Genomic DNA, 15,941 nt, shown 5'->3' with positions numbered 1-15,941 from the left:
ATGATAATGGCTTTAAAAAGCCTTCAATCAAATATTTAGCACCAAAAGATCAAATTCAAACGGCACAGGTGTATCAAGGACGTTAGAATTTGAATTATGGTTCAATTTACAGAGAGTTTTCTGCGTGTAGTCAAATCATACGAATATAACTTACCTGCAGTACTCAATTGATACACCTAGAGGCGCTTTTGCACTGCCCCGCCAAACCACACTGTCGTCACGCGTGCCCTGCGAAAGAGGCAGGAGAGAAGAAAGACCACATCTCGCCGGGACGCCATAAAAAGGTGGAAAGTGCAGTTTTTTTAGTCAGGTAGCAGTCAGGTAAGAGCCTTGTAATACCTTTGAATTTTATGAATAATCAGGCCTAAAATAACGGTGAGAAAATGGACGTCTGATGTCAATTTGGGGGGAAGTGTTCGTAGCAAAAATTTATCTTTGTGGGAGGGGGGAGTAAAAGACTCCATTGTAATAATTTTCTAGGAACGCAAAACGTCTGATTGTAGTTACAGTGTCTTCAGTGTCCTGGTCATACTGACCTTAAAGCAGTTGTCTCGATGTAGGGCCAAATAAACCTGAAAAATTGTTGGAAATTTATTTGATGAGGGGGAAGTGCACAGTTAGTGTGGGAGGGGGGCATCACAGGCTAATAATGTTTGAACCATGCAACATCTTGTTGTCTTAGGCCGTTTTCTAAGAAGGAAAGCTGACTAAGTGGGTTGGTGATAACAAAAGCCACGTTTCGCAGTGCTAACAGGGGAGCAGCAGAAGAAATCGTCAAACTTTTTTTAAACTGAAAATTGGAAAATCTTCTTTCTTCCCAGCCTTCAGCTTGGCCAATATATATTAAATGCCTAAGCTGTAACAATCCCTCTGATTGGTGTACAAGTCTCATGTTTATGCAACAGGAATGAAGTGCAGGGCTGTGATCAGATCATGCTTCGGAGGGGACCTGACACCTTCTATCCTGTGTTCAAACAATCCAGCACATAATTATTATGAAAATCATCGTATATTTTTCTTCTCCCCCTAGCGGTTGGTGAGCGTGTTACAGAATGAACAAGCCGCCCGGAGGACCGCAGCCCGGCCAGCCCCCGCCGTTTCCCGGCGGCGGACCCCCGCCCATGATGATGCCGCCCTTCGCTGTAAGGCCAACTAGCATCATGATTGGTTCTTATGATGTGGCTTTACTATCCAGACTCAAAGTAAATGCACCTATCACTAACATCCCAGAAGGGGGGTTTCATCCATCTTGGGGGTACTACATGTAGCTATCTTATGTTATCTTCAGTGCTGTTAGTTTTGGTTGCTATGTGGCTGAATCATAACCCTGCATATCCTAACCGGTGTTCGTTTGTGATGGTGTAGATGTTAACTTTCCAATGTAGATGTATTGTAGTTTACAACTTGATTGTGTCTATAACATGATTAACATTGTGAAAACTATGTTTATACCAGAGAATTACACAGATGTATTGTCTGTAACTATTTTCACAGATGCCCCCAGGAATGGCCCCCCCTCCAGGTTTCCTCCCCCCTCCAGGCATGGGCCAGCTGCCCCCTCGCACCATCCCCCCTCCCGGCATGTCCCAGCCCCCTCCAGGGATGAGCGTCCCCCCTCCTGGCATGACCATGCCCCCCTTCGGCCACCCCCCTCCCATGCCCGGTATGCCCATGATGCCCCCTCCAGGGATGACCATGCCCCCCATGGGAATGCCAGGGACGCAGGCGCAAGCACCAGGGACCACTGGTATGTACTGTCTCCTGTAACAATGTATGTACCAGTAATGTATATAGTAATAATACATAAAATGGAATTAAATAGTGAGTTACTGTATCTTTATACAGTATCTGTATATTAATATTCTTAGCTTTAAGTTAGAAAGTACAGATGGAACCTGCCACATGTCCGTTTGTCTTCTGTGTCTTGTGTATAGTGTCAATGTCTGTATAGTAAGGTGATGCCAAGCAATAATGATATATTGATATTCTTAGCTGTAAGTTAGAAAGTACAGATGGAACATGTCACTGAACGATAGTAGCCTGGGTGCCCAGGCTAGAATATTAGTGCCAAGGTTTAGGATGACTTAGATCACAAGCAAACAGTGAAATTATTTTTGTAGTACATGTACGTACCTCTGTGATCTGCTAGGTTTCATATGTACCATACACAAGTGATGAGAGTGTTGTTCATGTTACAGCAATGAAATACAATGTATATTGTTATAAGTATTGTATTCAATTATTTGCAGGCTATGTACTAGGTTAAGTACATGTTAAGCTGTATGTTCGTCTGTATTTTTGTGGGCCAGCCGTTACCAGAGAAAGCTGCCTAAACTAACCCAGTGAAATGACTTGTCTTATTGCTAATAAATACAAATACAACACAAATACAGCTGCCCCAGCTATCACTGCGATGGCGTCGGGGGCTCCAGGTGTGACTACACAGGCCGACCCCACCGGTACCAAGGTGACTGGGTTCGTTTCCGGATCAGACCAGCCCATGCAAAGTGTAAGGGAACAAGTTTCATTCCGATAAATGCTCTCTAGTTGTCCTAGTCTTTTCTGATGTGACATCAGGATTCTAGCCAGCACCCATTATTCTATCATTTGACAGAATTTTGTAATGTTGCATATGATGGAAAAATATTTAGACCATTCTTCAACCTTTATGGTCAAAAATCCATAAGTAAGGACGTAAAAATGTCCAAATTTGAATGAATTGATAGAAGTTTGTACAAGGTTTGTACAGAAAAAAAGAAGCTTTGTAGGTTCTTTCCGTCAATGGGAATTGTGATGATGGAAAAAAAATCTCAAGCAAGCTAGAACCCTGTATGACATTATCATAGCATCTATGTTATTACATTGTATGTACATGTTTAATCTATCTGCACTGGCACAATTGAAAGTGTTAACCAATTAATTACAACTGTTTACCGAGTAATAAGCTTGCCATCAACTTACACAATCAAATCAGTTGTAATCTTGGAAAATCTGAACCCCTAAGTCCCAGTGATATGATGTGAAGTCCTGAGTGTAGTTTTGTGTGTCATTTCTGTTGTGTGTTTGTTCATGCAGGCGACAGCTGTCAATCCACAGATGGCGTCAGTCCAGCAGGAGAGCGTGGCCGGGTCACCTGGGACTGCCTCACCTGCACAGGTGTGTATCAGAATACCTGCTGTCAGGTGCCACATGTACACTTAGATCACAAACAAGCAGTCATGAGCAGGGTCTTATCAAAGCATATGGTATACCCTCTCTAACTAAGGCTATGCCAAAAAACAGTTACTCGACAAGCAACTAGATATGATTTTTGATATGATCTCTCCAAGGCTATTCCATACTGTACTTTAAGAAGTTAAGATGGGGGGTTAAGAAGCAGTTTTTAACCATCCTTTTATTTGTCTTCAAATCGCCTGATAACCCTCCCTTACACATGGAACAGCCCTCAGCAGATATTTAAACTACTGTTATTTCATTTTCTCTTGATCAGTTCTTCTGTTATTGTAGTCTTAGTTTAAACAGTTCTCAAAAAAGTTGAAACATATTTTTTTTACAGACATCAGAAAAGTCCAAAGATGAGAAGAGTCTGTGGACGGAGCACAAGGCCCCTGACGGAAGGACGTATTTCTACAACTCTAAAACCAAACAGTCGACGTGGGAGAAACCAGCGGAGCTGAAGACACACGCAGAGCTGCTGCTGGACTCCTGTCCATGGAAGGAGTTTAAGGCAGACAGTGGCAAGGTGGGCGGAGTGTGTGGTGCTGTTTGGTATAGTGGTGTTTTGATGTACTGTGAAGTATTGATGAGCGACCGTACAGCGACCAAAATTGGATTTTTGTGACCCTTGATTTCATGATTGGAATATAATGCAAGATGATAAAGTATGATTTAGAAGACAATAAAGCACACAGAAAATATGAAATTCGTTGAGCGATCTTTGATATCCTTGGTGGCTCAGCGGTCGCAGCCTCTAGTGCAAGGTGGTGTGTGATTTCCTTTGGTTTGTAGCATGATGATAGGATGGCAAAATGAACATATATGCATTAGTGGTTGACATTTTTATTTCGAGGTTAAAACAGTTCTGTAGTACAGTAGCAATACATTGGAAACACATTTTCGAGGTGTCATAAATTGGTGGTGGAGTGGTCACTGTGAAAACTGGGAAAATAACACCTCACTCACTGTCTGATTTAACGTCTTCTGACCATTGTAAACATTTCCAGACTTACTATATGAATGTTCCTTGGTAGGTTTACTTCTACAACTCCCAAACTAAAGAGTCCCGCTGGACCATCCCTAAAGAGCTGGAGGAACTTCGCGCCATGATAGCAGCGCAGGGATTGGACAAGCTGAAGACCGCAGGAGGGGACTCCGGAAGCAGCAGTCCCTCTGTGACCCCGCCCGGACAGGTGCAGCCGCAGGGAACACCTGGGCAGACGGGCACGCCTGGACAGGTGATGACACCTGGACAAGGTGTGACCACACCTGGGCAAGTCATGACAGCCGGGCAGCAGGTAAGGGTGATTCATCGTTCAAGAATGTTAAAAAACTTTGTGTTTATCAAAGTGGTGTTTGCAGAATTTGTAGAGTGGCTGAGAAAAGAGGAAAATTTGGAGCTTGTAACATCATTTGATATTACGCCTCTGTGTTTTTTTAGCAAGGACAGTAAAGTGTCTGTTTAAAAGGCCGCAATTTATAGTATTTCAAGATGCATGTTCCTGTGTTAAGTCGCAGTTTGCAGAAATTTGTTTTTAAATCTTACATTCTCACTTTGAAATGTATGTCAAGGGAGTTGTTCGACATTAAAAAAAATTGTGAGATGAAATCAGCCAGCTTACACAGTATGTGTTTTTAAATGGAATCAGTAAGAATATTGGAAAAGTGCGATCTCATGGCAGCAACCAATACATGATCTAGGATGTCAACTTGTTTGCTCCTGTGTTCCCCAGGACATTACGACCCAGCCCACAGCTGCGGTGGCGGCACCTGCCGTAGATACAGCTGCAGTCGCTACTCAGCAGGCGGCAGAGGTCAGCTGAATACACTGTTTACTTCTCCTAGTCGGGGACAGTTTTCTTTAACATGAAACAAATGTTTACTGCTGTACCGGTCTCTCGAAAACATGTTTGATTACTGTGTAAGTCTTTAGTTGGGCAAAGGGGAGTAGGTTTTCTAGCAGGAAGAATTTTATTTGGGAAGCAATAACTTTTGATTGACGTTAGCACAATAAATACAAGCAAAAGATCCCTAGTGAGGCTTCTAAATGACAAGTCAAGACTTGTCCTTGTGAGTAACTTCCTTGATGAAAAGATTGTTTGTATTGCCAATGGTGTGCAGGGAACTCCATCAGAAGCAGACACAGACGACAAGTCTCAGCCTGGCGATGACGCGACAGACAGCGCTCCAGAGAAGAAGGAGTACGTCTACGCTAACAAGGCCGAGGCCACGGCTGCGTTCAAGGCACTGCTCAAGGAGAAGGTGACTGTCTTTCTTTCGATGACTTCTCAGTTTTCTCTTGCTTTCTTGACAACCATTAAATCTTCAGCATTCCTATCATGGCTCTAGGTATTTTTTTAGAAGTTTACAGAGGAGTTGAGTGATTTTAGAAACTGTAGCTCAGCTGCAGTTCTGACATTCTTTACATGTTGTAGAGATTGTTTGGGGTACAGATAGAGATTCGATGTTGTACATTTGGATCTGATGTAAATTTGTAGCAGCTTTTTCCTGCAGAAAAAGAAGTTCTTGTGTTCTGTTTCCAGGGAGTTGCGTCCAACGCCACGTGGGAGCAGGCCATGAAGATGATCGTGAACGACCCTCGCTACGGGGCCCTCAAGAAGCTGAACGAGAAGAAGCAGGCCTTCAACGCCTACAAGACACAGAGAGCTAAGGAGGAGAAGGAGGAGGAACGGCAGAGGGCCAAGGAGGCAAAGGAGAAACTGCAGGAATTCCTGGAGGGTCACGAGAGGATGACCTCGACTACTAAGTACAGGAAGGCAGAGAGCATGTTCTGTGACCTACAGGTCAGTGACCCCTACGTATTCAGCAGCCACTTTTCTTTCACTAAGTTGTTGTCAGTGATGTGAAGTTTATCTATAAGTAACATAAGCACAATTTTCTCATCCCCTCGCAACTTTTATTGGTAAACTGTGTTTAGATTAAGTTTAAAAGGTGACATAGAGATACTTTCTTTTGAAGTTGACTCGAACACAAAATTCCCAATGTTCATCTGTAAATGATGCCTACTTGGAGATAGAATATTATCATTATTATAAACCTACATGTATGTTCTTCCCAAGGTGTGGCAAGCAGTTCCTGAGAGAGATCGGAAGGACCTCTACGAGGACGTGATGTTCTTCTTGGCGAAAAAGGAGAAGGAGGACGCCAAGGTCCTGCGCAAACGGAACATCGCGGCCCTGAAGAACATCCTGGACAACATGGCGAACATCACGTACAAGACGACCTGGTCTGAGGCCCAGCAGCACCTCCTGGATAACCCGACGTTCGCCGAGGACGATGAGTTACAGAACATGGACAAGGAGGACGCGCTCATCTGCTTCGAGGAGCACATCAGGTATGGGGCATTATCAATGTTCTAATGGTAAGCTTGTAAGTGTAATATTTGTCATTCAGCTAAAAGCAAGGGCTTTGAGGAGCACATCAGGTATGGGGCATTATCAATGGAATGAAGACTCTTTTAATCGTACGCTTGTAGGTGTAATATTTGTGATTCAGCACAAAAGATGGGGCTGGTCGGCTTAAAATTGAATCCAAGAGAATATTCCTTCTTTGCCAGCATGGTGTTCGATTACAATCTGATATACGACAGATAAGTACAAAATAAGTCGTTCTCTGTATTTTAGGCAACGAAAGGCGGAAACGTTTGATGGCATGTCGCCGCCCACGGGAAGTGAATACCCACGAACCATCGGGCTCTGTGACACCAGTTGGGGTTCAGAAAATGTTGTTCAAACGCATTCTATTCTTTACGGACAAAATCCTCCCTATGAGGAAACGAGGTTGTGTGGTTCAAAGTCGTCTATTGGATCCCACTTCTGACACCATCTTTATTTCCTGTCAGAGCGCTGGAGAAGGAGGAGGAGGAGGAGAAGGAGCGACAGCGGGGGCGGGAGAGGCGGCAGCAGCGGAAGAACAGGGAGGGTTTCCTGGTGCTGCTGGACGAGCTGCACGAGGCGGGACAGCTCCACTCCATGTCCACCTGGATGGAGCTGTACTCCATCATCAGCGCTGACGTCAGGTTCACCAACATGTTAGGGCAGCCAGGTCAGGACAGCTCTCTTACTCTGCAGCCTGGTCACACATGTCTGTAGCAAGAGGGGAAAAATTAGCAGACATGCGAGGAGGAGGGACAGATATGGGAGGGGGGTGTCATACACAAAAGTATCTGGCCCCAAAACATGATTAGACAATGATTTTCGCTGGCTGCTGGCTTGTTTTGACAAGGCTGCCCTTCTTTTGTTAAGTATGTCAAGAAAAACACACAAATTTTAGAAAAATGATGTGCGTCAACCAGGTAAATCTTCTTTAGGTTTGTGTCACAAGGACGTTATTTTCCTATAACCTACCAACCTGATAAAGCTATTCACAGAACATATAACTTTTATTGTTTTTGTGTCAATTGCTGTAGATATTGAATGAATGAAAGGATGGATGAATGAAAGAACTAATGAATTGGCAACTTCTGTTGCTATGCTTAGTTTTTTTATGTCAATTCTATCCATTGACCAACTGATCTGTAATTTTACAGGGTCAACACCACTGGACCTTTTCAAGTTCTACGTGGAAGACCTCAAGGCACGCTTCCACGACGAGAAGAAAATCATCAAGGACATTCTCAAGGACAAAGACTTTACCGTGGAGGTCAACTCGAGTTTTGAAGACTTTGCGACTGCAATTAGTTCTGACAAACGTGCGGCCACTCTGGACACGGGAAACATAAAACTGTCCTACAACAGCCTGATTGAGAAGGCAGAGGCGAGGGAAAAGGAGAGACAGAAGGAGGAAGCCAGGAAACAACGAAGAAAGGAAGCAGCGTTTAAGAACATGCTTAAGCAGGCCACTCCACCTCTGGATACTACATCAACTTGGGATGATGTCAGGGACAGGTTTGTACAAATTATTGTCTTTTGTCAAGTTGTATGTGTAGAAACTTCATACTGTTAAATGTAGTTCTAAATCTTATGGAACGTTTATCTTATGCAGGGTTGTGTGCCTAAACCACCCTGACTGTGCCTGTAAAATTGTTTAGGTACAGGTCCGGACCTGAACAAAATAAAGTACTAAAGGGCACCATTTTTTTTAGACTCAAGATAGATGAATCCCATGTCAGAGATGGCGATTTTCACAATCTTGCACTTGAAAACTTGTGAATACTTTGGGGGGGGGGGGGGGGGTAAGAATATGTTAATCCTCATACAATGATTGAGGTCCTTGTCCTGTACCTAAACCGCTGTACCTGAAAATTGTTTAGGTACACAGCCCTCATCTTATGAATGTACTATTCCTCCATGTTCCTTCAGGTTTGTAAATGACTCAGCCTTTGACCAAATCCTTGTGGAATCCGAGAGAGCCAGACTCTTCAAGGAGTTCATCCAGGCCTTGGAGACGGAATGCAGCCACCACCACTCCAAATCCTCCTCCAAGAAACATTCCAAGAAGGCCAAGAAACACCGCAGCAAGAGGTCAAGGTCGCACTCTGCATCAGAGTCCGAGGAAGAGGAAAGGTCACACAGAAGGTCGTCGAAGAAGAAGAAAAGGTCACGGTCAAGATCAAGATCAGAGTCCACAGGTAGTAAGTTGTTTTTTGATTCTTTTCTTTTATTGTCCAAACACATCTTGCAAGGTCTACTTCTAAAACAAACGCCAATGCCAGACAGTTTTGAACATCAAATTATGTATTTTACGCTTGGGACAAATAGCACCAGATCTTAGACTATACTTGCTTTGTGGCATTTGTTTTCTGGTGTTCTCATGATTCACCCTAGGAGAGCATAAGAATTATTTTTCTTTTTTAAAATTTACTTCACACAAAGCACAGTCCGTTAGCCACACAGATGTTTGGGTTGCATTAACTTGTTTATAATGACCGGTGTTTGTTCACCTTAGTCTTGAAAAGTTGTATCCATCAGGGAAGCAAATCAGGGAAGCAAGCTTGGTCCATAACGTTATAGTTCTAGGAAAGAAGCTTTCAGCATGGAACTTCCTCCGTACATGTGGAATATGGTAGCCTCCTTTGCAGACTTCTTGGAGCGGCAGCGTTGAAGAGGCGATCCTCCCTCAGTGGCATAACTCCATAAGTCGGCATCAGAGAACCTTGGCCAGTGTAAAAAATCACGTATCAGCGCTCCCCCCAACCCCCCCCCAAATGCTCCCAGTCCAAGAAGTCTCAGAAGGAGGCTAAGATATGGAAGAAGAAATGTTGATTTGCTTCTGTGAAAGTGGCAATATTGCTGAGAAAGTTTACATGTTCTCCACCACCCAAGAACTTGTTTTGATCCTGATCCACTTGTCTCACACCTCAGGATCAGATTCAGAGGAGAGCCGCAGCAGATCCAGGAAGCACAAGAAGAAGTCAAAGAAGCGGCGGCACCGGTCACACTCGTCGGACTCTGAGCAGGAGACCAGGAAGGCGGAGAGGAAGTCACGAGACAAGTCGGAGTCCAGAGCGAGCCCTCCTCCATCCGACTCCAAGAAGGAGAAGACAGGATGGGATACGTCAGGTGGTACATAATCCTGTCCCATGGATGACACTGCTGAGTCCCTTCTTGACTAGCAGAGCTCGAAATTAATATGAACCACAAAATCTTGTCCCAGAGTCAAGAACAGAACTTTTCTCTGGCCTTTTGTCTTTACATTGAAACATTAGGTGGGCAGTCATACCTGTAAAATGAATTTTTTATGAAGCAAGGAAAAGAACCAAAGTTGTTAGCTGTTAGGGAGACTCATGGTTGCCAAAAGATCCATTGTTTCTTCTTTTGAAAGTTTGAGAGTGTTTTATCCCCAGATAGGACAAGATTTTCAGTCAGTTTCGAGCTCTGTGCCTAGGTCATTTGATATTGCCTGAGCACCCCTGTATCAGGAATGGACTATTCTTCTCCCAGAGAACCTCAACAGAAGTATGGATGGTACCACTAGACATCAGGGGTGTTCAGGGTATTTGGGCAACTAAGAGGGTACAAGATTTTTTATCCAAGTGCAAGGTGGCTGCTGCAATAGTTACAAATGAAATGCTGCAAGAAATAAACTGACCTTAATAAACATGTTTCAGTAATGAAACTTCTCACATTAACACTACGAGTGTCAAGCAAATTTGCATGTGTGTGTTTGATGCCCAATGAAATGCCGGATGAATCGGTACTGGTTCACTTCCAGGATTAAGTTTCACACAGGTTTTTTGTTGACATCGTGATGGTAATTTGAATCCCTGCATCCATGTTGGAGTACATCAACAGCTGTTGGCATGTGTAACGGATGTACAATGTCCTCCAAAATGTCAGAAATCACGTCATATAAAAAAGCCTGTATACACAGGACTGGGCCTTTACAGGATTCTGTCATAACCTAAAGAACACCATACACCAAAGATAATTATCTTTGTTACATAGACGATGCTGGCTGAAATGAGCTTGCTCGTTAACTGACAATCAAACTAATAAGATAGGGTAGACAACTTTTATCTGATTCTTTAATCCATATGTATTTTTTTTTCATTTGCACAGCTTATTTGAATGTGCCATCGAGTAAAATTACCTCAATTAGTAATTGTGAGACACATTGTTAACACTACCTTTTGCACATTCACTGTGGCTACATGGACTCAATTGTATTATTATTGTATAATACTGATGTGTATATATACCATGTGTAGAGAAACAAGTATGTGGTCAATGCACAGTACAAGAGCACTTCATAAATGATCAGAATAAACATTAGTCTTTGCTGCTTGAGGATGTGGATAAGTAAGGCTGTTTCCCTTTATTTCTTCACTCCTCTACCCCACAGAGAGCGACCTCAGTGAAGGGGAGCTAGAGAGCCGCAGACGAGCCCTCCTCCAACAGCTAGCAGATGACCAGTAGTCCAAGATTCTTTCTTCTCTGTAAATAGTGACATCCAAGGGGGCTGGGGAGGGGGTTCAGTCATGGGCCTAGTATTGAGCCTTGGGGTACACCAAGTGTAACGGGTAATTAGATACAAAAGGATTAAGAGAAACAGTCTGCTACCATCCGACAGTTGTGATAAATAGAGTTGTAAGCACTAGATGTAGTCCTAGGCTGTCAAAATTTGTAATGTTAAGTTTGTGGGTTCATTGTACTCCATAGTTTTGTAGGTGGCAAAGTTTATGGATCCTGCGAAAATCCCACAGTATTTCCCTGATTGATGTATGAAAGGGAGAGGACACAATCAACGGTTGTCAATATTTTCTGCAAGTTTTCATTAATTTCTTGTCATACAGAATCTTAGCAGATGAACACTTGCAACTCAAACAACATTCATATTAGTCCATTTTACGCATGTATTGATGACCTTCCATTAGCCTTACCCAGTAACCAACACAAATTTGGTGCCAAACAGCTACCTTAGTGGGCTAAAGGTTAAAACATGTTTGTAGACTTAGGCTTAGCTTTTGTACACTATGTTTACTGCCTGAGAACTGTGCCTGTATTTCATGCTTCAGCATGTCTTGCAAGATCTTAACCCTTATCCTGCTGAGTTATGCTGTAACCCACTGCAGTCCAAATGAGTACACAGCAGGGAGGTTAAATGTAATTTATCATGACTTTGTTTCTGACAAAAATCATTCATATGTTTCCGAAATGATGTGTCTTAGTTACAAAGGCAGAAAAGTCTGTAGAAAATTTGTTACTTTGCAATTTCTGGGGCCAATTTGAACTGTGTTGCCACAACTTGTGTCATGATACTATCTTTTCTACATTAAATGTCATCCAGACACATTTTTGGGAAACTGCTTCAATCTTTATTTATCCATTTTCTGAATACATATCATGCTATCTAACTTTTATATCATACTATGAGAGACCTAATTAGAGCACAAATACTACATTCTCCCATAAAATCTGGCAAAAGGTATTTTGTCGCAATTTCGTAGAATAAGGTGATACAGAAAGAAGGCTACCAGTAAAGTTTAAGTAGAATTACATACTGAAAACAAGTTTCTTAAGTATTCACAGTTGAGTAGGAAGTCGCATCTTAATCTTCATAAAAGTAAATACTACATCTGTATTAAGGTACTAGTATCTTAAAAGATGCTGTCATATAGTTCAGTCACCCTAAGGAATATGTGTGTCTCTACAGGCGATTATGATGGGTGTACATGTCTAGTGAAAGTGTTAAAAATTTGTAACAAAGGAGAATACATATTTTCTTCTGTCCAGATATTGTGCGACAAACTAGCCTCTAAGGACATCAAATCCAGTAAGTACATGTACAAACAAGCCAAAGTGTATTGACAGTTATTTCAGCCTGAGCCTAGCCAGGTCTGTTGTTCGTCTGTCGTCTAGATGTGCCTCGATGACTGTCCCGAAGTCGTCTCTCCCCAACAGCTGATACGCCAGCGGTAGCAGGTTCCTGATGGCCTTGTGGAAGAAGTGAGACCCGTAACAGAACAGGTCTATCCCCAGCTCGTAGCCCATCCCGTAGTCACACTCGTCGTTTGCGAACTGCACCAGAGTCACGATTTCCTGCAGGTCTCCAAAACGTGTCATCCGCTCGTCATCATCCTTCGCCTCAACGACTTTCTTCAGCATCTTCTTAAGATCACCTATGATGAAGATAACTCTGACGTAAGTTGATAAAAACTTTGAGGCAAAGCACATGTATTTTCTGTTTAATATCACTGCATATTTCACTTTAAAATGCATCTCTTCGGCTCTTTTTGTCTCGGAAGATGGTCACTTCTTCAGTCAGTTACCAGTTACTCTGTGTAGTCCTGGCTTGGCCGTGCCCCTGATGGCATCAAAAAATGCATCAAAATACTGTAAATTGTGAAACGTTCGAGGTAGTAACTTTCATTTTCTTGGTGACCTTACACAGTACCATGAAATCATGACACTTCAAATAGGTATTTTTTTTCCATTACCGGTATGACTGTACCACAGAATTTTCTTAACTGGGAATTTAAAACACTGCAAAAACCTCATTTTACCACTTACCGAGAAACAAAACCAATGCGAAAGTACATGTACAATTCAACTGACACTTTGTTCTGGCGGAACAAGGAAGCAAAGTAGAGATGCAATATTTACCATCAGTCTCAGGCAGCTCCCTATACCCCACCTCATTACTGTCCAAGGGCACCACTATCCCTGCACCATGGAAGGTTGGGGTCACCATCTGAGACATGGGGAACATGGAAAAACAATACTTAGAGCCTTTGTTGTCTTCTTTATAGGTAACAATTCAATCTGTTTTTTAACCAATAGATTAACACTACAGTTTTTTATCGACAAGTAAAAGTAAAATTTAAAGCGCTACAATCTTGACTCTGAACTTTTGAGTAAACATTCTAGATACTGGCTTTTCATAACTGTACTACTAGTAATTAAATTAGGTCTGGTAAAAATAAACTCCTTACCTTCTTCCGTCTTTCCTTAAAGGATGCAGGCCGTTCCTCGAGTGAGTACCCTCCCTCCTTTGCCTGCTGTTCCAGTTTGGCAGACAGTTTGTTCAACTCTTTTTTCTTCTTCTTGTCCTTTGTTTGTTTCAAGACTTTGTTGAGATGTAATCTACAACATAAAACGAATTAGATGAAAGTTACATAGGTTACATGTATCTGGTTGACAATACAGGTGAATAACTTTCAGCACTTTTTCACTATCTTGTTTTTGATCAGCAGCAAGAGGAATAAAGACATTGTTATCTTTCCAAATGACCCCTTGACACTTCTCGCAAACTCAAACTCTATGAAAGGGGGCCCTGATGGCTAAATAGAGCAATTTCGAGCTTGAATAAAAGGTCAAACAAAAAAACAAGACAAGATGGAAGTAGGAGATGCTTACTTGACAGCTGCAAACAGGTTATCTCCCTGAGGAGAAATGGTGTGGTTCTTCTGGGCGAGGTTGGAGGCCACAAACACCGGTTTCTTGTTCGGTTCATCTCTGTAATAAAAACAACACATCTAACACAAGTGAGGAGAAATGTTTAATAAAGGTACAATTATGACACTACTTATAGTGTAGCACTATACATGCTTTTCAACTGTCAGATAAAATATCTATCCCACTTCAATGCACACTTACACATACATATGTGATTTTAGATTATGTATACTGTATTGTTAAATAGGATAATATTATTGTAAAATACCTAATGTCAGCAGTTTTTAAGTAGCATACTGTATGTAAAAAACGTATGCAATTCAGCCTGGCTGCGATGTACTTTTCATACCTGATCAAAATGACTAAATAAACAATTCATTCATATGAAACAAAAGATGTTTATCGTAATATAAGTGATAAGATAGACTAGCTACAGTCTACAGCTCATCATACCTAAAGTAGCCAATGTGATGCTGTGTCTCCTCATCTCCCTTAATGACTGTGAGGAACTCAGGTGGGTCGTAGAAGTATCTCCAGTGAAGGAGGAAGTCTGCATCCTGAGCGCCTTCTGTAACCACCTTATCAGCGAGGAGATCGTAAGGACCAACAAGTTCCAAGCCTAGGGCATCATCTAATGCTCCTTTGATGGAAAATGTACAGGAAAGTTGAGGTGTATCAACTGCTAGAACAAAATCCAAATAAAACACAACAAAAGAAAACAATGTTGTTGTCCATATACTGGTTCATATACTGGTACAAGTGTACTCATATAAGAGTCTACCATTTCACAAAGACTGTTATAGACACTCCTATTACCCTCACACTGTGAGAGACTGGAATTGATTGCCTCAAGAAGTTACGGAGATAGCTGACCCTCCCAAGTTCAAGGAGGCAGTCTCCTGCATCTCAGAGGACAATAAAAGCGCAGCGCACTCCCCTGGGCGCTTTACCCCAACAAGAGGGGTGTTGCCCAGTATGAAGTCAAGATCAAGATCAAGAAGTAGAACAGTTGTCTCCGTCATTGAATTGAATGGAAACAAAGTATTGATAGCCAACATAATTCTCATGATTATATCAGTTACAAAGTAGGCTTTCATTTTCAGCATCAAAACTACTGACCTGCAGGATTTTCCGCATCCAGTGTCTTGCAGAAGTCCCAGAGTTGGTAGAAGTCGTCTGGCATATCAACTTTGAACTTGGCCTTTAGATCTTCATGGAGTGCAGCTAAGGGGTGGATGTTGATAATGGTTTAATGATAATAAAAATAAAACATGATGCACAGTATGGCTTCTCTAGGTAGTTACTACTTTCAGCAGATTATGGACAGCTCTAGACAAAAGCTGCTGACCTGTTCTGGTGCCACGGTCACCTCCACCATCGTCTGTCTTAGCTTTCTTCCGCGGAGGTCCGGAGTTCTTACCCTGTAGAACACACGAGTCACAGAAATGTTGTGTCGATGCTCTGAGCATGTTTCCCGATAACACATGGGATTTAGAAACTTACCTTAACGGTTATCCCGACGTTGTTGTAAACAGTAACAGTTAGTCGACAAGTCATGGTGGCAATTATTGATAGAGCGTTTTAATCACAGCAAATAAATTTGCAAACTTGGCGGAAATCACACTGCCCTCCCCTTCGTATTTTACCATTCAACCTCAATGTCAACGTCTAGCAGTACGTCATCGCATCACTCCTGTGTTTTAGCGATAGTTTTAAAGCTTGTGACAACTGAGACTTGTATAAATATAGCTGTAAATCCGTGCAAAACGAATTTTCATCACACATTATTCAGAACGCGTGGACCCACCTTCTTCTCCGCCATGTTTTCCCGCGAAAATGTGCTTACAAAGATTTAAAACAGATCGCCTG

The 15,941-nt window shown here is 42.3% G+C and overlaps 2 protein-coding genes across 8 annotated transcripts; one reads left to right on the top strand and one right to left on the bottom strand.

Moving 5' to 3' along the window:
• Nucleotides 1-182: 182 nt before the first annotated feature.
• LOC136436756 (pre-mRNA-processing factor 40 homolog B-like) lies at nucleotides 183-11,980 on the top strand. 6 transcript variants are annotated; one of them, XM_066430998.1, is made up of 16 exons: nucleotides 183-310; nucleotides 1,031-1,142; nucleotides 1,495-1,747; nucleotides 2,394-2,509; nucleotides 3,076-3,156; nucleotides 3,557-3,742; nucleotides 4,251-4,514; nucleotides 4,950-5,030; nucleotides 5,338-5,478; nucleotides 5,760-6,020; nucleotides 6,297-6,571; nucleotides 7,079-7,281; nucleotides 7,766-8,123; nucleotides 8,538-8,809; nucleotides 9,540-9,740; nucleotides 11,020-11,980. In XM_066430998.1, exons 2-16 carry the CDS (start codon nucleotides 1,053-1,055, stop codon nucleotides 11,091-11,093), a joined length of 2,856 nt encoding a protein of 951 aa, XP_066287095.1. In that variant the 5' UTR covers nucleotides 183-310; nucleotides 1,031-1,052; the 3' UTR covers nucleotides 11,094-11,980. The 6 variants fall into 6 exon arrangements, with proteins under 6 accessions (XP_066287095.1, XP_066287094.1, XP_066287093.1 ...); XM_066430997.1 differs by having other exon boundaries at nucleotides 1,031-1,202; nucleotides 8,538-8,806; XM_066430996.1 differs by having other exon boundaries at nucleotides 1,031-1,202; nucleotides 9,540-9,737.
• LOC136436758 (histone PARylation factor 1-like) lies at nucleotides 11,970-15,933 on the bottom strand. Of its 2 annotated transcripts, none has more exons than XM_066431002.1 (8): nucleotides 15,880-15,933; nucleotides 15,421-15,493; nucleotides 15,192-15,296; nucleotides 14,526-14,712; nucleotides 14,034-14,132; nucleotides 13,610-13,760; nucleotides 13,281-13,368; nucleotides 11,970-12,796 (listed from the first exon to the last, which is right to left on the bottom strand). In XM_066431002.1, exons 1-8 carry the CDS (start codon nucleotides 15,892-15,894, stop codon nucleotides 12,489-12,491), a joined length of 1,026 nt encoding a protein of 341 aa, XP_066287099.1. In that variant the 5' UTR covers nucleotides 15,895-15,933; the 3' UTR covers nucleotides 11,970-12,488. The 2 variants fall into 2 exon arrangements, with proteins under 2 accessions (XP_066287099.1, XP_066287100.1); XM_066431003.1 differs by lacking the exon at nucleotides 15,880-15,933 and adding an exon at nucleotides 15,719-15,736.
• Nucleotides 15,934-15,941: the final 8 nt, after the last annotated feature.

This window comes from Branchiostoma lanceolatum, chromosome 6 (assembly GCF_035083965.1).
Source record: "Branchiostoma lanceolatum isolate klBraLanc5 chromosome 6, klBraLanc5.hap2, whole genome shotgun sequence".
Classification (NCBI taxonomy): Eukaryota; Metazoa; Chordata; class Leptocardii; order Amphioxiformes; family Branchiostomatidae; genus Branchiostoma; species Branchiostoma lanceolatum.
This window is presented reverse-complemented; position numbering and strand designations above follow the sequence as displayed.